The following is a 27,515-nucleotide window of genomic DNA, read 5'->3' as shown; positions in this document are numbered from 1 at the left end:
AAATCTATCCAAAAGCTATAGCAGTGTTCCCCAACCGGTGTGCTGCTGGAGCCAGCCCCCCTCGCTGCCGCCCATCCTCCCCCCCCCCCCCCCCCCCCCCCCCGCTGCTGCTGTGGACACGGACAGACTGGGAGCATGGCTCCAGCTAGGCAGGGGGCGTGCCTTCAGCCCAAAATACCATCCAGCTGGCAGTGCGCCACCCGTCCCTGTCAGCATCCAGCTGGCCGTGCGCCACACTCCTCCCTGGTCAGTGCACCCCCCTAACCCTGCCTGTTCCGTGTCTGGTATGCCACGGTGCTTTTTTATTTAGGTAAGTGTGCCATAGCGGGAAAAAGGTTGGGAAACACTGAGCTATGGGATGGTACTGATGGCATACTATAGTTTTTCAACCGTGCTGGAAGAACAGTGCAGCCAAATATGAAATGTCAGGCTGGTTTCAACTTGTGTGGAGGACAATATTCTGTTCCATGAAGTGGAGGATACAAGTAGGGGATCATTAATCTTAGATCTTGTCCTGACCAACACGGAAGGAAGAACTGGTGGAAGATGTGAAAGTGATGGAATTTGGGAGGAAGCAATCACAATATGATAGGATTTAAGATCCTGAGATGGGGATAGCAAGAGGTCAGAAAAATTAGGATGCTAGGTTTCAAAAAGTCAGATTTAATCCAGCTCAAGGAGTTAATGGGCATGGTGTCATGGGAGGATAGACTGAAGGTTAAAGGATGGCTGGCAGCTTCTAAAGGGCACAAAATTGGAAGCTCAACAAAAAACTGTCCTGACACAATGGAAGCATAAGAATGGCAAGAGACCAATGTGGTTGCACAAGGAGCTTCTGAAATGCCTCAAATGCAAAAGGATAGTGTACAGGCATGGAAGGATGGGCAGGTTGTCAAGGAAGCATACCAGGAAATAACAAGAACCTGCCGGGACAAAATCAAGAAGGCAAAGATAAAGAATGAGCTACACCTGGCAAAGGAGTTTAAGGACAACAAGAAGTTCTATAAATGTGTTGGCTTGAAAAGAAGGACAAAGGAAGTTGTAGGCCCTCTGTTAATAAGCCAGGGGGGACACCTAACTGAAGATGCAAAGAATGTAGATCTACTTAACAGCTGCTTTGCCTCAGTCTTTACTGAAAAATTAAGATTAAACCAGACACCTAATAAGGATTGTCTGGATAAGGAAGGGGGCAAGATGAGGGAGGAGATAACGAAAGAGATGGTCAGAGAGGTTGTGTTAGCTCCAAATGAATTCAGATCAGCGGGGCTGGATCAACTTAATTCCAGGGTACTGAAGGAACTGACAGAGGAGATCTTGGAGCCCTTGGCAATGATCTTCATTAAGTCATGGGAGATGGACCAGGTACTAGAGGACTGGAAAAGGGTCAATATAGTGCCTCTCTTTAAAAAAGGCAAAAGGAAGGACCTGGAGAACAACAGACGAGTAAGCCTTACCTCAATGCCTGGGAAATTACAGTAGCATATCCTAAGGAAGTCCATTTGCAGGTATTTGGAGAAGGAAAGGCCAATTACAAGGAGCCAGCCTAGATTTATGAAAAACAGATTGTGTCAAGCTTTTTCGTCTTCTTTGACAAAGTAATTACTGATGGGAGTGCTGTGGTTAACATATCTGGACTTCAGCGAGGCTTTTGACAAGGGCCTGCATGATTTTTTCATGAATAAGTTAGAGAAATGTGGTCAAGATAAAACTATGATAACTGTTATCTATGGACCACATACAGAAGACCTCTCAAGAGCTTGGAAAAGTACCACCAACGGTGCCTTTACAAGATCCTTCGCATTAGCTGGGAGGATAGATGCTCAAACATCAGTGTCTTGGCCAAAGCAAATTCCAACATAATTGAGGCCATGATCATCCAAAACCAACTTCGCTGGACAGGTCGTGTTGTTCGCATGTCTGGCTCCTGTCTTCCAAAGAGAATCTTTCATCGCATCTGAAAAAGGTCAGTGAAGTAGCGGAGGGCAAAGAAAGTGCTTCAAAGACACCCTGAAGGCAAACATGAAGAGTTGTAACATCAATACTTGGGAGACCCTTGCTCAGGACTGACCAAAATGGAGGAAGGCTCTTAGGGAGGGACCTCAACACTTTGAAACAGCTCGTCGACAGGCAGAAGAGGAAAAGGAATAGGTGAAAAGAACATCAGAAGATCCAGCACAGCAGCACAGTGCCCATCCTTCCTGGAAACGCCTGTCCTCACTGAGACAAGACATGTGGATCTAGAATTGGGCTATGGAGCCACCTGCAGATTCACTTAAGATCCTTGCAAAATGATCTTACTTGTTCGCGAGTGATTGCCTATCAATCAATATAAGGTAGATAGATAAAAGTAGGAGGTTATTATCAATAGGTTCATGTCAGAATGGCAGGAGGTTTCAAGTGGGGCCCCACAGGTTTGTTCTGGGCCCAGCGTACTATTCAATGTGTTTATTAATGGTTTAGATGGTAGCATAGAAAGTTTCTTGAGTAAGTTTGGAAATGAGACAGAACTGGGAAGGATTATGAACACCAGGGCTAAGCGTACAGTCAAAACCCCAAGGCTGAATTAATTCAATCTTTGGAGGTTAGTCTAAGCTGCATAGGTTGAACGGATAAGCACATGAACAGACCTTCACTTGATTCCAGAAATGCAGCCACATGCCTGCAGTGGCCCAGACCAGAAGCCGAGGGGTGCTAGAACACACCTCCCTGCTCAGCTGGAGCAGACAGCTTGGACCAGGGCTAGCCAGCTCACCCTGTAAGTGGGGGCTTGTGGAGGAGGTGCAAGGCATCCTGGGATGCTGGGTTAACTTGAATCTGGAGGGGAACTGGGACAGAAGTTCAATAAACCAGTTTAACTTAAATCACTACATCCGTCCAGGTTTATCTTAAACTGGTTTTGGCCATTTTGGAAGCAGTTTATGTTCACTGAACTTCTGTTGTTACAGATTTGAACTGGTTTCCGATCGCTTATACTAGTTTATGGTTAATTTCTGTCCATAGCCAAAGGGTGTGAATGCAATTCAGAAAGATCTCAACCAATTGTAAAGTTGGGTTAGAGCTAACAGGATGAAGTTCAGTGCAGATGAATGCAATATGCTTTACCTCATGAGGAATAATCAAAAGGAAATCTAAAATGGGTGACATCTGGCTGGATGGTAGCACTATGAAAAAGGACTTGGGAGTATTGGTAAATCACAGACTCAATATGAGTCTGCAGTTTGCAGCTCCACAAAAGGCAAATATGGTTTTGGGATGCATCAATAGAAGCAATAGGTGCAGGACATGAGAGATGATAGTGCCTCTCTACTCAGTGTTGGTTAGGTCTCATCTGGAATAGCGTGTGCAGTTCTGGGCTTCACATTTTAAAAAGAACATGCAGATTTTAAAGAGGGTCCAGAGGCGGGCAACAAAGATGGTAAAGGGCTTGCAAAGCAAGTTGTACGAGAGGCTGAAGGAGCTAGGCATATTCAGGTTGCAGAAAAAGCTATTAAGAGGGGAGTCTTCAAATACTTGAAAGGGCTGCCGGAAAAAAGAGGGAAAGTACCTTTTCTTTCTTTTTGCATAGAGAAGGATGTGGCCCAATGGCTTGGAGTCGCAGCAAAGTAAGTTTAGATCAGATATCTGGAAAAAGTTCTTCACTGTTAGAATAGTGTAGCAGTGGAATAGACTGCCTAGGTAAGTTGTGGACTCTCCATCATTGGAGATGTTAAAGAAGAGGTTGGACAGTCACTGGTCAGGGGTGATCTAGGTGTTGCTATGCCTGTGTTTTAATGTGGGTATTTGCCATGCTTTGGGTTTTGCTGGTGGGCCTACCCACCTCCCCTGTTTTCTGCTTCATGTGTCAAGGTATGTTTAAGCCTTCCTTGGAGACTTAAGGTGTTGGCTACAGCCAAGGCTGGGGACTTTGACTAGGGTGTGCCTACTGGGACCAAATCTGGAGGTTCCTGGCAACAGGGTCTTGCTCCTCCTCTCAGAGTCAGACTATATAGCCCTATTTGAGGTCAGGAAGGAATTTTACCACAGATTGATGTGAAGTGTGGGGGTTTTTGCCTTCCTCTGTAGTGGGAGGCATGGCCTTCTACTGCTTATTAGATTGACACCATTTAATAGAAGCAGGACATTGCCTGCTGTGGTTCCCCTGATTTACCCGTGGCAGGCTAGGATGTTAGGTCTATGTCGTGTCAGGGTTGACAATATTCTTACGTAGACCTTACATTATGGTTTGTACAGGATGGTTTGGATAGAGGTCATCCTGCCTCGGGATGAACTAGATGACCTCTGGAGGTCCCTTCCAGCCGTACTTCTCTATGATTCTGTGACTGCAGAGTTGGACTTCTTACACAGATGTTACTCTTTATATCTGCAGTGGTCAGGAGACTACCCACATTTTGCTGTAACGGTTTTGTCATATTTAGAGCCGCCAGTAAAAATAACTGAAATAAAATGGAAAGAACACCCATTGGAAATATTTTTCAGTGAATAAATATAGTCCTATGTTGCTCGATGGAGATGTATACAGCTTTAATTTTGCTTTCACTTTTTATCATTTGTTGTGTTAGCTGCAGGTGTTAAAAACTACATGACTTTTCAGGGCTCAGTTTATAATTTTTGAAGTTAGAATAAGGATTGTGAAGATTTTAAAAATAATAAACATGTGGGGTTCTCTCTTTGCCTTTCAGTTTTGAAGCATAAATGTCATATTTTCAAGTTTTTTGTCTGCCACTTTAGAGAGTGGAAACTAGTGAGGTGCAATAGGTAGTGAATGTGGAGATTCTTTTATAATTGATCTGTAGCTCAGATCTGTAACTCAAAGGAAAACATGAGGCAATTCCAGTGATAAAGTCAAGAGAGTTGGCAACACTGAAAATGACACAAGCAGTTGTTGCATTTTTATGTAAGTTGAAACGGTAAGAGAAACATCAGCTTTTAGCTGTGTTAAATTATTTTCTACCATGCAACAGGTATAATGAACTGTATCCTATAATTCAGCTGAATATTTCCTAATTAGAGAACTAAATCCAAAGTGAAGGCAGGGTTTTGCACTAGGTGTAGGTTAATGCCCATGCATTCTCAGTAGTTTACATTTAAACTCCCATTGCGATAATTTTTGTAGGAAAGTAAAATATGAAGCTGAACTCCAATCTGATATCTACTAGCATTTGTGAAGTTTCCTACTCTGAAAGTTAAGAGTACACAGTAGGAAGATGAGGGTGAGAGCCTTTTATAAATTGAGAGAAGCTGTTATCTATGCCTTCAAAAACAAACCTTTGCATTTCTGGCACAGTGTTTAATTCTTCGTCTTTCACAAGGAACTGCTGAGTGTGCATGTGCCTGCTTTTTTTGGGGGGGGGGGGAAGGGAAGTTAGCTCACATAAACTTTAGTTTCACAAATTCACTGTTTCATATTTAGCTTAGTCTACTGCAACCTCCCAGGTCCTTCTCTGCAGTACTGCAGCATAGCCAGTCATTCCTTGTCTGTATTTGTGCATATAATTGTTCCATTCCAAGTGCAGGACTTTGCCCTTGTCCTTGTTGAATTTCATCTGATTGACTAGAAACCATTTTTCAGGTTGTTCTGGAACTGAGCCCTGTCCTCCAAAGTGTCTCCAAATCCACCCAACTTGGTATCATCCACAAACTTTAATGCACTCAATCCCATTGTCCAAATCATTTAATGAAGGTTTTGAACAATACCAGACCCAGGACAGTCCCCGGTGGAACCCCAGTTCATATCTGCTCCCAACTAGACATTGAGCCATTGACTCATTCAATAGTTCATATGAAGACTTGAAAAATTCACCCAGCACAGATAATGTTGGCTAAATTTCATGGAAAATAAGTTACAAAATATAAAACTTGAGAATGATAAAAATAGTGTGTTACTTGTTACCATCTGGGTTATGTACAGAGGAATACAATAATATGCATATTTTGAAATTTGTGTTATGAGATGTTATAGCATATTTAAGCAGATTGTTTGGTAGGCTGTGTTGTTGCTAAGCAGGTTGTTTGGTGGGATATGTATGTATATATCTAAAGAACATTTGCTACTGGATGTACTGAGAGATGAAGTCTATGGCTCTTGGCCTGAGCCACACCCGGAATTTATATTTGGAACATTGAGGGATTTGTGGGGAAAATTAGTTGGTCTTGGGGAGAGAGAAAAGAAAGATGATTGGGATGGGGGAAAGAGATGGATTGTTTGGAAATGGAAGTAATATGTCACAGAAGAAATAACAAGTTTAGTGTTTGCTTCAAAACCCAGAACCTGCACCATAGTAAAGTTGAAGAATTTTACAGAATTTTGAACACGGAAAAGGAACAGCAACCCGAATTTCCCAGTATTCACAGACCCACCTCCAGAGAGAAACTAAGAATTGGAAGGACCTGCATCACGATCAGAAAGCAATAGTGCATACCCAAAAATCATTAAGAGGATGCATACCCAAGAAACACTTTTCTGCTTTTTCAATTCCTTGAACTCAACTCTTCCTCTCTCCCCTTTTCTCTCTTCTAATGGGGCATAGTTTGAGATCTGGGAGATCTGATCGGGTTATTTTTGCTTGTTTCTTTGCTTTACAGTTCTATTAGGCTTGTTCAGTCTTGAGCAGATCACTCACTCATGGTTACACGTTATGAAAGCTTGTAGTCTTTGGGACCTTTGGCACGTGTTCATTGAATGGTGCAATGAAATTTGATTCTCAATCCCAACAATCACACTTCCTACTGTACCACACATGGACGTGTGATTACAGGATACAGGACGTGTGATTTTTTGGGATAAGGAATCAGATCCCAATCATGTTGTTACTGCTTGCCAGTGCTGGGGGAGCTTAGGATCATGATACCAGGCTCCTCCTACACTGACAAGCTGAAAGCCAGGTCCTAGGGCTGGGATTGAAAATCAGCTGATTTGGCAGTGTCAGCCCCAGGACCACACCAAAACTAATTCGATTCCAGTGTAGTTCCAGGCTGACAGTCAACTGATTGTCAGTCTCAGCACCAGAGATCCACCAAAGTCAGTTTGAGATTTTGGTGGCATTCCAGGGGACCCAAAATCAGTTGATTTTTGTCAGTCTCAAACCCAAGACCTCATGGGAGCTAGTTCGAGACTCCAGTATCATCCCAGGGCCAGGACTGGCAATCAGTGGATTGTGGGTCTCTACTCCAGGACTGCATCAGAAACAGTCCCAGAACCTTATGCACCAGGATATCAGAAAACCTTATGTGCAGTCCAGCTGTATACATGGTTTTTATGGTCCTGACACCCTGAGATCCAGGAGAAGTTCCTGATCCCAGGGTTCCCTTGCACTAGGGATGTCCAATAGCTAACTGTGTGTGCAGCTGGGCTGCCTACATGGTTTTTAAAGGTTCCCGGTGCATAGGGACCGTGGGATCAGGGAACCTGTCCCTAATCCCAGGGGTCCCCATGGCCCTGATGTCTTACCACCTGGCACTCTAGCCTAGCTGATTAGACCCCTTTGAATCAGCACCCTGAAAACAAACATGGATGCTATCAGCCAATGCCCCTGTGCAACTAGTATCAAGCTACATGGTGGCAAACCCTGTTATAGATTCAATTTAAGGTGCCATGGAAACCAGCCACAAAAATATCATTCATATTGTGTAGAGTATTTTTGTGATTGGTTTCCCATTTTGTTGCATCATTAATTACCTGAAGGTGTGACCAGGTTACTATTTTAAGACATGATTAACAGGTTAACAATATTTGGGAGCCAGACCTAAATGGGATTTGTGGCATTCAGCATTTCTGAAAATTAGGTCTTTTACCCTTCTGTGTTTCAGGTTTCCTTGCATGTAAAATAGTGTTTGAATAGGCAGGTCTTTTTATAGTAAATTTATTCAGATTCATATAATGTTTTGAGATTCTCTGATGGGAAGACATTAAGAATATAATCAAGGAGTAAATTGTACAATGTAATTACTATTTAATTAATGATCCATAATGTCTAAATGAAATTATTTTAGGAGAAATGTTTGTTTTGTTTTACATCTTTTATAAAGCAAAACTTAAGTAATTTTCTTGTTTCTATAGCTGAAGGGATCGGAACTAGAAATTACACTTGTCAGAGGAGGTTTGTGTCGTCATGTGGGTCCAGCATGTGCATATGTCAATCTCAACATTTGCATTAATGGTACAGAGCAAGGTAGGAATGAGTGTTGCTTTAATTATATATTATTTAATGTTTCAGTTTTGTCCCTGAATAAAACATTTTAAGAAATAGATTGATGGATATAAAGAGTATAGAGGTTATGTTTATAAGTGGTGCTGTTTCTCTTTGCATAATAGTTCTAAATGAAGGTATTATTTGTTTAATAGTATGAAATGGATAGTTAAAGAAGCAGACGGGGAGAGAAAATATTGTCCTCTATCTTTAGTATCTTAATTTGTTCATGTAATGCAAAAGTGCACACTGTGCTTTACTGAAGAGGCAGTGACCTAGCTAGAAGAATTTGCAGTGTAAGTATCCAACCTGAAAAATACTTTATCACAGGGTAGTGCATATGACTTTGACTAGCCAAAAAAACTGGTCAGAAATGAGCAGTTTGCTTGATAAATGAACTGTATGGTTGGGTTCTAAATTGAAACAAATCACGAGATGGTACAAATCAAGGGTGTATGTCAGTTTTTTTTTCCCTTTGCCACCACCAACTATCAAATAATGTATGTAGTAATCCGTTTTAAAAATAAATAAATTAAATGTCTTGTCAAATACTTGTCACTATAGAGTTCACAGCAGTTGCATGCATCTTGTGCATGTAAGATCAAATTCTTTTGATTAGCAGTGTCCATTAGGGCCATACATGTGCCTTGGTGCCTCATTTGTACATAAAAGCCTAAAAGGGAAGGTGTAGGTTGTAGCCGTGTTGGTCTAAGGACTCAACAATACCATCAAATAATTTCCATCAAGACTACAAGAAAAACTACAGACCTTGATCCCCCCACTACCTAACCCAGGGACTTTTTACACGCTCCCTAAAATCCACAAACAAGGGAACCCTGGCAGACCTATCATATCCAACCACGGGACCCTAACTGAGGAAATATCAGGTTTCGTTGAATCAATCTTAAAACCACTCGTCACCCACAGAACAAGTTTTCTACAAGACACTACAGACTTTCTACGGAAACTTAAAAACATAGACCGCCTTCCCAGCAACACACTCCTAGCTAACATGGACGTTACCAGCCTATATACCAACATCCCACACCAAGATGGCATCCAAGCCTGCCTTACATATCTACAGGAACAAGATTACAACTCAGAATACAGACCCAGAGATATTACTGACCTTATACACTTCATCCTTACACACAACAATTTAACTTTTAATAATCAACACTTCCTCCAGATGATGGGAACAGCTATGAGCACCAAAATTGCCCCACAGTATGCCAATCTTTTTATGAGCCACCTGGAAGAAGAGTTCCTCAAGAACTGCACCATCAAACCCTTGCTATACTTAAGATATTTCGATGACATCTTCATCATTTGGACTGAAAACCTACAATCTCTGATTGAGTTCCATCACAAATTCAACAATCACCATCCCTCCATCCAACTTTCTCTAGAATACTCCAGCACCAACATCTCCTTTTTAGACACGATGATCAGTATCCAGAATGATAAAATACAGACCATGTTATACAAGAAACCCACTGACCAACATACATATCTGCACAGAACCAGCAATCACCCTAAACACACCAGAAAAGCTGTGATATACAGCCAAGCCCTCAGATACCACCGAATTTGCACTGAAGAGAACTCCCTGGATTGCCATCTCACCAATCTTAAAAAGGCTTTCACCCAGCAAGGACACTCCAGAGAGAGAGATCGCACATTTGAAACAGCCACCCGGATACCACGTGAAGAACTGCTGCAGTACAGAAGTAAACCCCCCACGAATCTCACACCGCTGGTTATGACTTATCACCCCTCCCTTGAACTCATACGGAAAATCCTCAAACAATTGCAACCCGTACTAGAAAGAGACCCTATTCTTAAAAAGATCTTCCCAGAGCTACCCATACTAGCCTTCAAACAAGCACCGAACCTCACTAACCTCATCACCAGAAGCAAACTTCCTCAAGCCCAGAAGACACCTAAAGGATCCAGACTGTACCATGACAAGAAATGCAAAACCTGCCAACACATCTCCACCACCCCCACTATTACTACACCCCACAACAGAGCCATCAGCATTCCCAGATCTTACAGCAGCACCTCCAGAAATGTAATCTTTCTCATCCAATGCACCAAATGCCCTGATGGAAAATACGTAGGAGAGACCAAACAACAACTGCACACCGGAAATCTGTCAAAGACAGGAATACCCAATTACCTGTGGGGGCACATTTCTCACAAGAAAACCACTCTCTCTCCAACCTGTCCTGATCCTCAAAGGAAACTTCCACAACACTTCCCAGAGATGAGCCTATGAACTCCACTTCATCAACCTCCTGGATACTAAAAATCATGGACTAAATATAGACATTGGATTTATGACACATTATAACCTGCCTGACATCTGACTCCCCAGGTATCTCTCCACTATTCATCCCCCTTCTCTCTCTTCCCCCCCCCCACCTGTCTCTCACCCATTGACTCCTCAATCTACATTTTCACTGACTACCTGTCTTGTATGCATACCAGCCCAGCCGCTGACTTCTTTACTTTTCATTCCATCCAGGAAGAGCACACACCAACTGCTGAAACTTCCTTAGTCTGACGAAGGGTTTTTGAACTTGAAAGCTTGCTTAATAATTATTTTCCAACTATTTGGGTTGGTCTATTAAAAGATATCAGATTCACCCAAGAAACCTTGTCTGCCTGAAGGGGAAGGTGGCTGTTACTCTACTTCAGTCTTATCACTTGCATCAGCCAGATGGAAGTATACAGAGTAACTCATTTTGCTTAGGTAAACCTTAGGCTCTAGCTTTAGTTGCTGGATCCAGGTGCCTTTGGGTTGTACAGGCAAAGGGGACATATGCACAATCCCTAACCAATTTAGCTTTTCAGAAGAATGCAATCTTGCATGCATATGTACATATGGTAAAATCCACAATGACTGCAACATCTTAAAGAAACAAAGTAAATTTAGAGTAACTAACCATTTCTTTTTAAACTCCTTAATTAATAATACACTGTCAGAAATAAACTCAGAAGTGCACCGATTTATTGAGTTGAAAACTGTTAATTCAGGTACCAGTAATGATTTGGTTAGCATCCAGGTTATTCTGTAAAATACTGATATTCAGTTAATTTGTATTTTCCCAAACCGTTTAATCTCTGTTCCTCTTGAGAGAGGTCTATTTCTAGTTTATATTTAGTAATACAAATATGAGCTTGAAAACAGCAGAGACTTTTCTTTTCCTTTTGCTTAGTAGAATGAGGAGCTTCTACCATCTGTTTGAAAACGCTAAGCCATCATTTATTTCTGAAATTAAATTTAGCTCTTTTTTCACAGAACCTTCTCAACTAAATATTAACTAATGCATAGTTTTTCTTTTGGAAACAGAAGATTTTTAATGTGTGAATTCTCATTCATCTCAGCCATGTTAATTCTAAAATGTATAATTTAGATTATCAGCATATAACTGCTGAATATTTAGGAAAGACATTCAGCTCATGTAATGTTCATTGCTGGCACTAGTACTGGACCGTAAACTCATGTTCTATTCATTGTTGGTGATAGTGTTGGGTTGTTAGCAGGTTGCATTTCAAACTTATTAATACAGTCACATGGTAGCTACACACCTGGGTTTTCATTTCCTTTTAACTTTAAGCAGCAAACTTCAGTCTAAGCTTTCTGAATTTGGCTGTCTACTCCCTGCAAGACTTCTGTCTTGGCCTCCGTTTACTTCTACCTTCAAGCAGCACCTCAGCTCTTGCTCATTGCCCCTTTAATGCTCCTTGTCTGGGTTTTATCAGTTCTGCTTGACTGACACAGAGTTAGTGTGCCAGAATGAGCTGACAAAGTGAGTAAACTGAATAGTCTTACCTCTTTTGATTGGATTTTTATAAACTTACATCCTAGTGTCAGAAAATTGAGGAGGTGACATAATTAGGAAGTTTAACCCTTCATTCTGCCCATGCTCAAATCTCAAATTATCAACAGATTTGTTTTTATGAGAGGAATGGGCATTAAGGCTAGGTAAAAAGCCCAAGCCTGAATCGATTCAATCTTTGCAGGTTAGTCTAACCTGAGTAGATTGAACTAGCAAGCAAGTGAGTAGATGTTCACTTTTGACTCTGGAAATGCAGGTAGATGTCTGCAGTGGCTCAGGTTAGAACCCGGAAAGCCCTACAGTGGGCCCTCGGCTGGAGGGAAACTAAGCTGAGGGAAAGTGTGGGCAGGCCTGAGAGTGATTGCGGAGGGGTTCAACCCCAGCCCTGGCCTCCAGGGGCACCAACATGGTGCCCTGGGCTGAGTCCCTACAAGGGGGGCCAATCGGCCACAGCGAGGGGATGTGACCTGGCTGCAGGGCAGGGGGATGGAGCCAGGGCTAGTTATGGAGCCCGACTCACCACTGCCTCCCACTGTGGCAGCTCGGCTTGGACTAAGGTGGTCCCAGGGGGCAGAGGGCAGCACCCGCCACCTCCAGCACCATGTGGGAGCTGCAGTTTGCATGTGGTCTGCAGCTTCAGTATGGCTCCCCACCCCCTCTACCTCTAGGACCATGTGGGGGCTGCAGTTTACAGGTGGGCTGCAGCTTCAGTGTGGCTCCCTACCCATTCCCTCTCCCAATGAAGGGAACCATCATGGCGGGGGGAGGTGAAGTACCTGTCACCCGCCTCCTGCTTGCGGCAGTGTTTAGAATGGACAGTAGTGGAGGGAGGCAATAGAACAGCCCAGCCCCACAGCACAGGAGCACAGCTCGGTCCAGCCTGACCCCATGGTCCAGGGGCGCAGGCAGCGACTGGCTCACAGCAGCCTGCTCAGAGCACGTGGTGCCACTGCAAGCAGGTGGTGGGTGACAGGTGTCTTGCTTCCACCCGCCATGATAGTTCCCTCTGCCACCACTGGGAGAAGGAGGGGCAGACTGCTGTGGGCCAGTCACTGCCTATGTCCCTGAGCCATTGGGCTAGACCAGACTGGGCTGCAGCAGTCCATTGCTGCCTCCTGCTGCTGCCCACGGCCCTGGCCCACAGCATCCCACCTCGAGTGCTCAGTACTGCCACAAGCTGGCAGCAGGCAACACGTGCCTCACCTCTGCCCAAAGTGATGGTTTGCTCTAGCACACCACTACTGGGAGAGGGAGGGGGCGGGGTCCCGTGCCGCAGCTGCAGCCCATCTGCAAATGGGGCTGGAGGTGGGAAGTGGTGGATGCTGACCCCTGCCCTATGAGGCACCCCAGCCCAGGCTGCACTGCCACAGCGGGGGGCAGGCTGCTGTGGGCCAGTCACTGCCTATGTCCCTGAGCTGTTGGGCTAGGCCAGACCGGGCTGCAGCAGTTCATTGCCTCCCACCCTGAGTGCCCAGTCCTGCTGCAAGCTGGCAGTGGGCAACAGGTGCCTCACCTCTGTCACAACCCAAAGTTGTGATTTTGTGTTTTGTGTGCACTTCGGCACTGCTAAATTATTTTCCCGCTAAATTGCAGCTTCTTTGCACGGTGGAGTTTTCTGCTGCAGAAGAGAACCCCGGTGCAACGGAGAATTCCCGCCAACTTGTAGCTTTCTTTGCAGGGTGCATTTCTTTTTGCATCTAAGAAATGCTCGGTGCAAAGAGTTCCCACCACTTGTATTGAAATTCGAGCCACATTATTGGTTCACATTAAATTATTCATACGTGGCGGCTAGCAATTGGCTTGCTAGCCGTATAAAGAGCTTGGGTGGTTTCCGCCCAAGTCGGAGTTTGAGAGAGAGAGAAAAACCTTCGCCTTGCGTGAAGATCTCTAAGCACTGCGGATCCTTACGGACCCAACGCATTTCTTAAAAGGCAACAGGGACCTGATCAGCCTCTGGCCTCTCCCCGTCGCCGATAGATTCCTAGATGTATCCCTCCCTGCACGCAAAAAGAGACGGACCCACAGAGTTTCGACAACTCCGTAAGAGATTGAGCTTGTCATAATCCTCAAACGAGGATTTAAGCGAAGCTGTGCCTGGAAAACTGCCCAGCCTACACCACGACCATCTTTGGTGTAAGTGAACAATCTTGAATCAACCACTAAGCATCTGTGACTAATTCTAGCTCGCCCCCCTGGTTTTCTCCGACCCTGCGTGCCCGGGCTGCTGGCCACAGCCCGCGTGCACAAAACGGGCTGCGGATCGCTCCCGGCCCACACAACCTCCACCCACAGTGATGGTTCTCTCCGCCACCATCATTACTGGGAGCAGGAGGGGGCGGGGAGCCATGCTGCAGCTGCAGCCCACCTGTAAACGGTGCTGGAGGTGGAAAGCAAAAGCCCCCGTGGCTCACCAAAAGCATACGGGAACATCTCCTAGCTAAAAGGAAGGCGTACACCCAATGGAAGGGAGGGGCCATCACCAGGGAAGACTATACCTTGGTTGCTCCAGGCTGCAGGGGGATAGTCAGGAAGGCAAAGGCAGAGATGGAACTGGGACTAGCTACCTGGATTAAGGACAACAAGAAGTCCTTTTTTAAATACATAGGGGGGCAAAAAGAAGGTGTACCCGGTAACGTGGGGCCTCTGCAAGACATGCTAGGAAATCTGGTTGTCACAGCAGACGACAAGGCTAACCTATTTAACAATTTCTTTGCCTCCATTTTCCTCAACAGGGACCAGATCAGCCCATCCACCAGGACCCCCTCAGGCCCCGGGGGAGGCGCACCCAGGCCTAGGGTCAGTGAGGATCTAGTCAGGGAACTTCTGGAGGGACTAGACATATTTAAATCAGCTGGTCCTGATGACCTCCACCCCAGAGCGCTGAGGGAATTAGCAGAGGTCATTGCGGGACCCCTGGCACGGCTTTATGAGCACTCGTGGTGCTCTGGTGTGGTGCCAGAGGACTGGAAAAGGGCTAATGTGGTTCCCATTTTCAAAAAAGGGAGGAAGGAGGACCCAGGGAACTATAGGCCAGTTAGTCTTACCTCGATCCTGGGTAAGCTTTTTGAGAGAGTTATCCTGACGCATGTCCATAAGGGGCCAGCAGGGGAGGTTATTCTTAGGGGCAACCAACATGGGTTCATTAGAGGCAGGTCCTGTCAGACCAACCTGGTGGCCTTCTATGACCAGGTCACCAAATCCTTAGACGCAGGGGTAGCAATGGACGTAGTCTTTCTGGACTTCAGGAAGGCCTTCGACTGTCTCTCACCTCATTCTCATTAAAAAAACGGGGACTGTGGCGTCGACAACTACACAGTTAAATGGGTTGCTAACTGGCTGGAGGGCTGCACCCAAAGAGTGGTGGTGGATGGGTCATTTTCGACCTGGAGGGATGTGGGCAGTGGGGTCCCCCAGGGCTCGGTCCTTGGGCCCGCACTATTCAACATTTTCATCAGTGACTTGGGCTAGGGGGTAAAAAGCACCCTGTTCAAATCTGCTGATGACACTAAGATGTGGGGGGGATGTGAGCACGCTAGAAGGGAGGAATAGGCTGCAATTGGACCTAAACTGGTTACAGGGGTGGGTGGATGAGAGCAGGATGGGTTTCAACACTGACAAGTGCAAGGTGTTGCACCGGGGGAGGAAGAACCAGCAGTATACCTACAGGCTGGGGAACTCCCTTCTCATCAGTGCAGAGGCAGAAATGGATCTTGGAATCATTATCGATGCCAAAATGAACATGGGCTGACAGTGTGGGGACGCGGTCAGATGCATCTCAAGCAGGTCCAAGGAGGTGATCCTCCCCCTCCATGCGGCACTGGTCAGGCCGCAGTTAGAGTACTGTGTCCAGTTCTGGGCACCGCACTTCAGGAGGGATGTGGACAGCACTGAGAGGGTCCAGAGGAGGGTCACCCACATGATCAGGGAGTAGCAGGGCAGGCCCTACGAGGAGAGGCTGAGGGACCTGAACCTGTTCAGCCTCCACAAGAGAAGGCTGAGGGGGGATCTAGTGGCCTGTTACAAACTAGTCAGGGGGGACCCTACTCCCTACCCCCTGCAGCCAGGTCACATCCCCCTCCCCTTGGCTTGCTGGCCGCTCCTCTGGGGGTCTCGGCCCAGGTGCTGCAGCATGGACCCTGCCTGAAGGGATGTGCAGCATGGGATAGATCTAGTGCCTTGTTGGTGTCCCTGCTGCTGCTGCCTGCAATGGGGGGATTAAACCTCCCCTTCCCCTCGGGCTACTGGTGTCTGGCCACCATGGTACACAAGCGGAGCCTATTGCTCTGTTGGTGCCCATGCTCCCCCTCCATGCAATGGGGGATTAAACCCCACCTTCCCCTCAAGCTACCAAGGTCTGGCCACACCCCTGCTTCTGCCATTGGAGCAGTGACGGGGTAGGGGGCTACACACACCTGCCAAGGGCTGCTGCTGCTCTCCTGCCAGGCTGACCCAGCAGCACTCAATTGCAGGGTTTTGCACCCCCACCCCTTTCTCAGCCAGCTGCAGCAGTGATAGTGCTCTGGCTAGGGAAGGGAGGGGTGAACCCTGCTTGGCTGGAACAGACAGCCCAGCCCAGGTCTGCATAGCATACTGGGATGCTGGGGGACTCTGATTCAACTTAAACCAGGAAGGGGTCTGGGACACGAGTTCCATAAAATGGTTTGACCTAATCGGTTAAGTCTAATACCACTTTGAACCAGGTTTATCTCAGGCTGGTTTTGGCCATTTTGAAACTGGTTTATTTGCACAGAACTTATGTTCCGTTACAGGTTTAAACCAGTTTCTGATAACTTAAACTGGTTTATGTGTAGCTCCTTTCCCTAGCCTAACAGATATATTTCCTCTACAAAGCCTCAGTTGTCTTCCTAACTGAATATATTTGACAACTCTACCTCTTTTCTTTAATTCCAGTAACTTCAGCTTCTCCTTATACAGCTCCTATAAAACTTTTGACTTTAATCCTGATGACTTTTTTGTAGTATATCTGTGTTGCCATTACACAGTTTTGTGCTCCTGACTTGAAAATCAGAATAATTACATTACAATCACTCCGCCAATACTTCTACTTTTGTATTTCATTCCATAAAACTCATCTTCTGGAAGTATTTGTTGCTGTCAATCCAAATGCATACATTTTTTTAATTTCATTTTAATTAATTTTTGTTCTCAGACGGTATGTTGCTGCTAGAAAATCCAAAGGGCGATAATATGCTGGATTTTACCAAATTTGTGGATGCTGTGTCCTGTATTTTCAATCTCAAAAATTCAAAACTGACCATTTTTAATGGAAAAACAGGTAAGCTGCCAGTGAGGATGGATGCTGAGTGTGTGCATAGAATAGTGATTGTGGATTTTAAAAGTATATAAATGTGTATTTATGAATTCCCATACCTTGGTATGTGTGTGTGGAATCTTCAAGAAAACTCCTAAGAAATGTCTAGTTTGCAAGGTTTGATTTTTATTGAGCATTTAAGAATATGTTCACAGCTTGTTTAAAATGGTTGAAAGTAATTCTAGATGGTTTTAAATGATTCTTCTAAATGATGTTTTTGTCACTTATTCTTTTCCAATTTGTTTCTCTTTTTAAGTTTTTATTAGAGTGAAATTTGATCCATTGCAGGAAGCATTTTATTAGTTGAACATTATATCATATAATGAGAGAGTACTATGAAATAATTATTTAACCTATGATTTTGCAAACATGGTAGTAGATGAAGTTAGAACTTAAATTGAATACAAACTAAGTTTTCTTTTATTCAGATTCTTTGCTACCTATGCTTTTACATTTTATAGCAGAATGGATCTATCTCCAGACCAGAATCCTTTTGTAAGTTTGAATCTGTGCTCTGTTAACAAAACAAAATGTGAAGTGTACTTAAGTTACACACTTAAGTTCTATACAGAGCACATTTAGTTCAGCAATCATGCAGAAATAAAGTGGTAGATACAAGGTAAACAAAACACTGAAAAGTTTCAATTAGTGACAGTGAAACCTTAACAAAACAAGCTGGTTTATTTTCTTTTCCCTGAAAAGAAGATTCTGTTTTATGATAAGATTTACTTTTCACATTCTCTTATATTAGAATTAAGTATCAATCATTTGGCTGGCAGCACAAATTGAGAACAAGATACACTAGTAATCGAGGCAGTCAATGAATAAATGAAAGAAAGAAGAAAATTATCTGTAGCGGTGTACAAAGTTTGATTAACAGGAATGGTAAATGTTTTTATATTAATTCAGTGTTATTTACAGACCTGTCAGGTTGAAATGTTGATGTTGAAAGCTTTAAAAAAAGGTCAGCATTTGAAATTAATATGGACACGGTGAGGTAGGCAATTCAGAGTTCAACTAGCATGAATAGAAGAGAGGATAATTGACAGAAGTTAATTATTATCGAATGCTTACTTAATATGAAATAGCTTGAGCTTAACATTAGAAAATATTAAGAGGAGGAGGAAGCTGGAGGTAATAACAGCCTAATCATAGTGAATAGAAAATATGTACAATTGGGCTGGAATTCCTACACAGCTATTAGAAGTGGAAGAGTAGCTGCTTGCAGACATTAGAACAAACAAACAAAAAAAAAGTTGCTCCTTACCAGAAGCAGTGCATTACTTTGACGCAGCTCCTCAGTGTCTGCATAGATTGGGCACTTCAGTGGGGCTTTTTAGCACTTTTATCTAAAGCTTATTAAATCAGGTATTGGATTAAATGCTCCAAAAAAGCCTCACTAAAGCCCCTGATCTATACAGATGTTGGGCAAGCTGGGTGCAACTTGATGTGCTGCTTCTGGCCATGCGCTGGGCTCTGCGTGGGGGTGTGCCAAGATTAAAGTAAAGCACCAGGTTTTTGAGATTTGTTGTTTTTCAATGTCTGGAAGCAGCCAGTATGTCTGTGTATTATGTCATTTAGATTAGTAACTTTGCTTAGGTATGTTGTATGTCACTGTTATCTATGCACTTCTGCTTTTTTTTCATAGCATGAAAAATAATACCTTTAAAAGTAGAAGAATTTATTTGGTATGCCTACATTATATAGATACACTACTGTTCAATATAGAAAAATTCATTTCAAAGACTAACTTCTGGGAGAAGAGACACCTAGGGCATCAGATGTGGGCATCACCTTTGGGGAGACAAGGGTGCAAACACAGACACCATTACTAGCAGCACAGCCATTGGCACTGCCCCATGTGCCACTGCTGCCCAAGATGCAGAGCTGCCCTGTTACCTCTGATATCGAACATGCTCCATTTATCTTAATTTTTATAGGTGGGACTGTTTATAGAACCAAGCTGAATGTTTCTGCTATGTAGAAAGTACATTGTTTTCCATTCAGAATTTTCTACTTAAACCATCAAAGTGGGTATTTGTTTCAGTTACAATCCCTAACACAAATTTTATTGTGGAGGGAAAAAAAATTGTACCAAATGGATTGGGAGTGCACTTTTACCTGAGCCAACAAGGGAAAGAAAATCCCTGTTCCCTTTAGATTGTATGTAACTCCCTTTCTCGTGGAAAATTTCTGTGTGTCTGACTGGGTTTAGTATAACATTATTAGCTCTTGAATACTTAAAGAGATATTTTTATAAGTCCTTCTCTGTAGGAACAAGCCTTGAGGCTTTACTGTTGACATCATGCCAGTTGCGTTTTAGGGCTGGGAAGTCAATATTAGACTGACCTCAGCAGGGTAGAGTGTTTCCTTTCCTTTCAGAAGCCAAATAGGCTATAAAATCCATTGCATCTCAACTTGGAAGGTTCCCAGTAGAGTTAATAGTTTGGCAAGAGAGCTGGTTCTTCAGTGAATTGCAATTAGAAGCAGTTTAGAAAACCTGAAATGAATGAAGAATAGGGCAGGGGTCCTAATATCCGGTATGGGAAGGAGACAACTCCTTTCTTTTTGCTGGGTCATTCTTAAGTGAGTTAGAAGAATCATAGAGAAGTAAGCCCGGAAGGGACCTCCATAGGTCATCTAGTCCAACCCCCTTCCTGAGGCAGGAGCATGCCTGTCCAAACCACCCTGTACAAATCCATTGTCTAACTTAGTAACAAAACTACACAGTCAACCCTGATTTAAAACCACAAGACATAACACTCTAACCTGGCACAGGTGTCAAGCAGGGGGACCATGGCACCTAATGTCCTGCTGCTGCATTGTTGTTAAAGTATGCTCAATAGATCCAAGAGAGGGCCACGCTCCATACTACAGAGGAAGGCAAAACCCCCCACAGTCCGCACTAATCTGACCATGGGGTAAAATTCCTTCCTGACCTTAACTGTGGCAATTGGTGTATCCCTGAGCAGAGGGGCAAGACCCTTGAACCAGGAACCTCTGGGTTTAAACCCCAGCAGAAGCACTGGCCCACCCCAGTCAAAACCCACAGCCTTAGCTGCAGCCAACCAATGGGTAGTGGTGCAGTGGTTCTGAGGAAGGTAGGGGAAAAAACCCTGATATATGTAGCTGCAGGAGGGGCAAAAAGTTCTCTCCTGCCCCCATGTGGCAACTAATAAAGCCCCGAAGCATAGGAAATACCCGGAGTTATAGCATAGGTATAGGTAAAATTGTGGCTTTGGCAAAGCACATTTCTAGGATCTTGTGTTTCTTTCGTTGGTTTCCAGGTCAATTAGCTTCTGTAATAAAGTTCATATGCTTCCTGATCGGAAACATTTAATTTTTGGTTTGGATAATAGTTTAAAACTATTCAGTTCTTCCATTAACAAGGGATAAAATGTATAAACTTTTCCCTGTTTGTGCATTATTTCAGTGCTGTGATTATGACATGCTTTTCCAGCCATTGCATGCCAAGGGATTCTGAATAACAGCACAAATCACAGAAGCAAAGCATCTCAACAGCATGACTTAGGTTTAGGAAGCTTTAGGTTTCATAGAGGCAATTCAGGTTTAGGAAATTATCTAAAATAGTATGTTAATTGTTTGGGGGGAAAAAGTTTTTAAAATCTTGTCACTTAATATTCCTTTCCTCTGTTTCTTTCAACACTATAGTCTTCACTATGTTCAGCTCCACTTTTCCTGACCATTGTTATTGTACAATTATTTTATAGACAAGTATATAAGTGCTTATTTTTTTTTTGTTTTTTATAAACCTATTTTACTGTCTTTTATGGATTTTTTTATATTGTCCCACTTGATGCTTGCTATTCACTAGGGCTGTGCAAAACAGCACCATTTTGTTTCGACTTGTATTTCACCATTTTGATGGGACAGTGTTTCGTTTTGAGTTTTTAGTTCTGAAGCTGCTGTTCTGCTTCATTTTGTCGAAACTGTTTCTCTGTTTTGACATTTCACCCATAGGCTATCATGGGGAAGCATGAGCCTGCCTATAACTGTCATTTTTTGGCAGATGAAAACAGCAGGGATGGTAGCTCCTTCTGAGGGCGTGAAGCCTGCCAAGTTTCAAGGAGATAGGTGCAGGGGTTTCTGTGAAGCTGCACCTCAGAGTCCTGAAAGCAAAACTCATGTTTGGGGGGGGGTCTTAAGGTGCGCCCTCACTGGTGCTGGGGCCTCTGTACGACACAGTAGTGTGCCCCAGTGAGGTCTCCTCCTCCCCTACAGGCTCATTTCAGTCCACCACTTTAAATAACAACAGATGATAACTTAGTAAGCAGTACTGTAGCACCAGCAGCATCTCAGGCAGCCATCACAGAGCCTTTCTTTCCTTTCCTGCAGGAGCTTCTTCTCCAGCAGCTGCCAGAGAAGTCTCCCTGCCAGCCCCAGCCCTGGGGCTTACATTTGCCCAGGGCCCTGCATCCTTGTGGTCAGCTGACCAGGGACAGGTGCTAGGGGTGTTGGTGTAAGGACATGGCACTGGCAGACAAGGTTCTTTAGGTCAATCTAATCTGGTGTCTTTTAGTAGACCAACTGAATAGTTACAGAAATTTATCCTGGGTTGAAAAACCCTTTTTCAGACTGAGGAAGCACCTGCAGTTTGTGTGTGCCCTGTTCCTGGATAGAAGGAATTGGTAATGGAGCCAGAGGCTGGCATGCAACGCAGGCAAGAAAGCCAGTCAGTGAAAATGGAAATAGAGGCATCAAGGGGTGAGGGACAGGCTGGGGTGGGGGATGTAGCAGCCCAGGTAAAAGTGGAGAGGTACCTGGGGAGTCAGATGCCTTCAGGTTGTAGTGTGTCAGAATTCCAATGTCTATATTGAGTCCATGAGTTTCTGTACCTCGGAGGTTGATGAAGTGCAGTTCATAGACTCGTCTGTGAAAAGCAGTTTGTAAATTCCCTTTGAGGATTAGGCCTGAGAGATTGGAGACAGGTGGTGTTCTGTTCTTGTCTTCAATAGATTTTTGGTGTGTGCTCATTCTGGTGCGCAGTTGTTGTTCGGTGTGTCTCCATATATTTTCCTGCTCAGGAGGCCTGTCATTGAGGCCCTAAGGGACCACAACCCCAGGGGGAGGGGAGCTCAGGAAGAGTGGTTGCTCCTCAAGGGAGCGATCCTCAATGCACAAGCTAATTCTATTCCATCTCGGAGGAAAGACAGCAAGAGGGCACAGCAGCCCCCCTGGATCTCCAGAGATCTAGCAGACCTCCTGAGGCTAAAAAGAAAGGCCTACAAAGGATGGAGGACAGGATTCACCTCCAAGGAGGAATATTCTGCACTGGTCCGGTCCTGCAGGGAGCAAACCAGGAAAGCCAAGGCTGCAACTGAACTCCAACTAGCTTTAAGTATCAAGGACAATAAAAAGTCCTTTTTCAGATATGTGGGGAGCCAGAGGAAAAGCAAGGGCAACATGGGACCCCCCTGCTAAACCAGTTGGGACATCTGACAACTGACGTCCAGAAAAAAGCCAACCTATTAAATGGGTACTTTGCATCGGTCTTTCATCAGTCCCGTGGAATGCCCATGCCTACTACAGGACAGGGAGTTCCTGGTGAGGGTGATCCCCTGCCCTCCATCAATGCTGACCTCGTGAAGGAACACCTTGAGAGGCTGGATACCTTCAAGTCAGCTGGCCCTGACAATCTACACCCCAGGGTACTTAAAGAGCTGGCGAGCATCATAGCCCAGCCACTGGCACAGACCTTTGAGAACTCCTGGCGCTCTAGTGTAGTGCCCGAAGACTGGAAGAAGGCCAATGTGGTGCCTATCTTCAAGAAAGGGAGGAAAGTGGATCTGGCAAACTATAGGCCCATCAGCTTGACCTCTATCCCGGGGAAGATCATAGAAAAGTTTATTAAAGAGGCCATCCTTAATGGACTGGCCAATGACAACATCCTGAGGGACAGCCAGCATGGGGTTTTTTTGCGGGTTGGTCTTGTTTGACCAATCTCATCTCCTTTTTATGACCAGGTGACCTATCACCTGGACAGGGGAGGAGAGGTTGATGTCATATATCTTGACTTAAAAAAAGTCTTCGATCTGGTATTGCATGATCACCTCTTGGCAAAACTGGCCAACTGTGGCCTTGGGTCCACCACAGTCTGCTGACTGGGAAATTGGCTCCGTGGTCGGACCCAGAAGGTGGTAATTGACAGAAGTCAATCGTCATGGTGCCCTGTGACCAGTGGGTCCCCCAAGGCTCTGTGCTTGGACCCATATTGTTCAACATCTTCATTAATGATGTGGACATTGGAGTCAGAAGCAGACTGGCCAAGTTTGCCGATGACACCAAACTCTGGGGCAAAGCATCCACACCTGAGAACAGGAGGTCGATCCAGGCTGACCTGGACAGTCTCAGCAAATGGGCGGATGAGAACGTGATGGTGTTTAACGCTGAAAAATGCAAGGTGTTCTCCACCTTGGGAGGAAAAACCTTCAGCATGCTTATAGGCTCGGCAGTGCTACGCTGGTTAGCACTACGGAAGAAAGAGACTTGGGGGTCATCATTGACCACAAGATGAACATGAGCCTTCAATGCGATGCTGCGGCTAGTAAAGCAAACTCAATGCTGGCTTGCTTCTCAAGCAAATCCCAGGACATCATTCTCCCGTTGTACTCGGCTTTGGTGAGGCCACAGCTAGAGTACTGCGTCCAGTTTTGGGCCCCAAAATTCAAAAAGGATGTGGAGAAGCTTGAGAGAGTCCAGAGAAGAGCCACGCGCATGATCAGAGGTCAGGAAAACAGACCTTATGATGACAGGCTGAGAGCTATGCAGCTCCTTAGCCTGGAAAAGCGCAGGCTCAGGGGTGATCTGATGGCCACCTATAAGTTTATCGGGGTGACCACCAATATCTGGGGGAACGTTTGTTCACCAGAGCACCCCAAGGGATGACGAGGTCGAACGGTTATAAACTACTGCAAGACCGTTTCAGGCTCGACATAAGGAAGAATTTCTTTACTGTCCAAGCCCCCAAGGTCTGGAATAGCCTGCCATCGGAGGTGGTTCAAGCACCTACATTGAACACCTTCAAGAGAAATTTGGATGCTTATCTTGCTGGGATCCTGTGACCCCAGCTGACTTCCTGCCCCTGGGGCAGGGGCTGGACTCAATGATCTTCCAAGGTCCCTTCCAGCCCTAATGTCTATGAAATGTATGAAATCCTAGGCAGCTAAGCCGAGCTCACCTGGAGCCTCACAACTCCACTAAAACCAGCAAGTCTCAGGCCTGTCAAAGACATGATGGGTCTGGGCTTTCCCCAGCCAGGATTTTGTGTGTGTGTGTGTGTGTGTGTGTGTGTGTGTGTGTGTGTGTGTGTGTGTGGTAGCTGGAGGTTATGGCACCTCCTACCCACCTTTCACCAGGGAGATCCTTGGTCCTGGCATTTCCTGGGTCTGCCAGTCCATCAGCGGTCCCACCAGGCCTCTTGACCCTGGCAGAGTGCAGTTTTAGTGGTCATGGCCAGGACCTGGGGCCTTTTCCTTCCCCATAGCCCCAGCCCATACCTCCAAGTTCGTCCTGGTGCAGGTGCTCAGCAGGGACATGTTCTTCCCCTGATGGCTGGTGATGCAGTGAATGCTGCCTCCAGCTCTGAGAGGGGGGCATTAAGTGGTTTTAAAAAAATGAAAAAAGGAAATAGATGCGCATGGAATAAGGAGGGTGGCATTCACTCCGTCTGCACCTGGAACTTGGGGAACCCCAGCAGCAGGAGGTTCACCTTGAGGAACACCAGCTGCTCTACCAAACCAGGATCCAAACAGGTGCAGTGGGGTGTCACTACATCCGCAACAATACTGAACACCCCCTCACTTGGAATGCTGGTCGATGGACGGGACAAGTGTCCCTGGGCAACCATAGCCAGATCCAGCCGCATCTGCCTGCAGCTTGCCCAGTAGGCCAAGGGGTTGCACAGTAGTGACTCTACGTCTTCAGCAAGATAGGCAGTCACCAAGGCCTGAGTGCCACCTGCCTGATGGTGGGGTCTGGTGCCTCTGGACCCCACCATGGAAGCAATGCCCTTGGCCCACATTGGCAGTGCCTGATGTGGAGGAGGAGACTGGCTGGTGGCTGGCATGCTGGCACGGGACAGTGGATTCCCCCTCTTCCACATCCCCCCGCCTCCACCATTCTGCCTCCCTGATTCTCTTCACCAGCACCTCTGTCCACTGATTCAGGGTTTGGCTGCTACATATGCTGCCCTTCACCCTTGTGTCACACATGGTGGCTAGCACATGGACCATACTGAAACACAAGGGATCAAGCCGTTTCCTGATGCCTTCCTCCAGCTGCCTCACCAGTGCCTGCACGTCTGGTAACAGTGGCTTGCCCCAGCCAGGAACATTGATCCCCTGGAAGTTCTCCATTTGCTCTGAAGTTCCCTCACTACAGGGATCACCTAGCTAAGGAGGGCATAGCCAGCGCTGAGGGTCTCGGTGGCCTCAAGGAAGGGCATGAGTACCACCAAGATCTGGGAGATGGTATCCCACTCAGCTCTGTTAAGGGGGCTGCCTGAGCAAGGCCATCTGATGGATGGCCTTCTGTTGCTCCACCAGCCTCTTAAGCATCAGGTATGTGGAGTTCCACCGAGTCTCCACATCCTGCATGATTTTGTGCTGCAAGATGTTCAGCTCCACTTGCTTGTCCCACAGCATCTTGCCCCCCTTGATGCTGCAGTGGAAGTAGCCTGCCACATTTCTGCATTTTGAAATGAGCTTGCTGGTGGTGCTGGCGCAATCACCTGCAGCCCTGCCCCCCTCCAAGGCGTCCCTTACTACGAGGTGGAACTTGTGTGCCACACAGCAGATGACAATGAAGTTGGCATCGTTGACTGCCTTGACTATATTGGCCCCATTGTCGGTGACCATTAACCCACAGGTGAGCTCACTCTGCCCAACAAGCCACCCCTGCACCAAGCTGTTCATGGTCCCCATGATCTCTGTTGCTGTGTGGGACACATCCATCACCTTGGCTTGAAGGGGAGCCCACCAATCGCCTGACTGGTTGCACCAGTGCCCTGTGAGAGAGAGGTGGGCATTATCCACCCGGGCTGCTCCAGATGTCCGAGGTGAAGTGTAAGGCCACTTGTGGACTTTCCTTGCACAGCTCCTCCCTCAAGTACTCCCTGCATGCCTTATACAGGGAGGGCACCACTGTCCTGCTGAAGGTGGTGTGTGCAAGCACTTGGTAGGGTGGGACCACAAGGCCCATGTGCCACCTGAACTCTGGCCGCTCAATTAAGGAGAAGGGTGGGCTATCCAGAGCAAACATCTCCCCAGTGCTCTGGTTGATCTCGCTCGCCCTTGCAACGCACCTCTCTTTTCTGTCCGCTTTTCCCCCACTGTTCCAGGGTGGCCTGCCTCTGCTTTGGGGGGACAGGAGCTTTGGAGTGAGAGGGGGACTTCCCTTTGGGCATGCTCCTGCTGGTGCTAGGCTGAGGAGGAGCGAGGGCAAGGGGATGGTGCCTGTGGAGATGTATTAGCATCCCTGTGGTGCTCATGTGTTTTCTTCCCTTGCCCCAGCTGGTTTTGGCTCAGCAGTGCAGGCAGATAGCATATGTGGGATCATCTGCCAGCTCATAATGATCCCAGACCACACTACCCGCTCGCTTCCAGGGTGCGGGTGCATGGGTGGATGCTGCTGCACTTTCCCCCTCCTCCGCAGGCAGAGGCACAGCAAGAGGAGGAGCAGACTCAGCTGAGCTGCTAGCCTCTGCAAGTCTTACCTCAGCCTCCACTGAAGTCTCTTCTGGTGAAGGAGACCTGGCTCTAGGGGAAACTTGAGGGGTGTGGAGCACAACCTCAGATGATTCCCCCTCCTTCCCAAGAATTTCCCTTGCTAGGGCACTCAGATCCAGCTCCAGCTCTTCCTCTGGCACTGGAAGGCTCAGCAGGGGAAGTGAAATGGGGGTGCACGAAACTGTCATGCTGGTGCTGCTGCTTGTTGTCATAGTGGTGGCGGCGGGGGTTATGGCTGGTGCTCTTGGAGGGGATACAGACTCAGGCACAGGCAATGGCACTGGCACTACTCCCCTCTCCTTGCTGCCTGTACTAGTAGAAGCTTCATGCATGCTTGTTGTAGCAAAGAGGCTGAGTCTCAGTTTGCGGGGGGGACTTATACCTCTCCCTCTACTCCCTCTTC

General features: G+C 45.9%; 1 protein-coding gene across 2 annotated transcripts in view; it reads left to right on the top strand.

The window, feature by feature from the left end:
- Positions 1–27,515, top strand: part of IARS1 (isoleucyl-tRNA synthetase 1) — a 261,597-nt gene that overhangs the window by 210,525 nt on the left and 23,557 nt on the right. The window contains exons 31-32 of one of the 2 annotated variants that reach the window (XM_059716040.1): positions 8,057–8,168; positions 17,205–17,330. In XM_059716040.1, coding sequence (XP_059572023.1) covers positions 8,057–8,168; positions 17,205–17,330 — 238 coding nt within the window. The remainder of the gene's footprint in view (positions 1–8,056; positions 8,169–17,204; positions 17,331–27,515) is intronic. The other variant, XM_059716041.1, reaches the window with a different exon arrangement.

This window comes from Alligator mississippiensis, chromosome 12, assembly GCF_030867095.1.
Source record: "Alligator mississippiensis isolate rAllMis1 chromosome 12, rAllMis1, whole genome shotgun sequence".
Lineage (NCBI taxonomy): Eukaryota > Metazoa > Chordata > Crocodylia > Alligatoridae > Alligator > Alligator mississippiensis.
The sequence above is the reverse complement of the archived record's forward strand: the minus strand, read 5'-3'. Positions and strand labels throughout refer to the sequence as shown.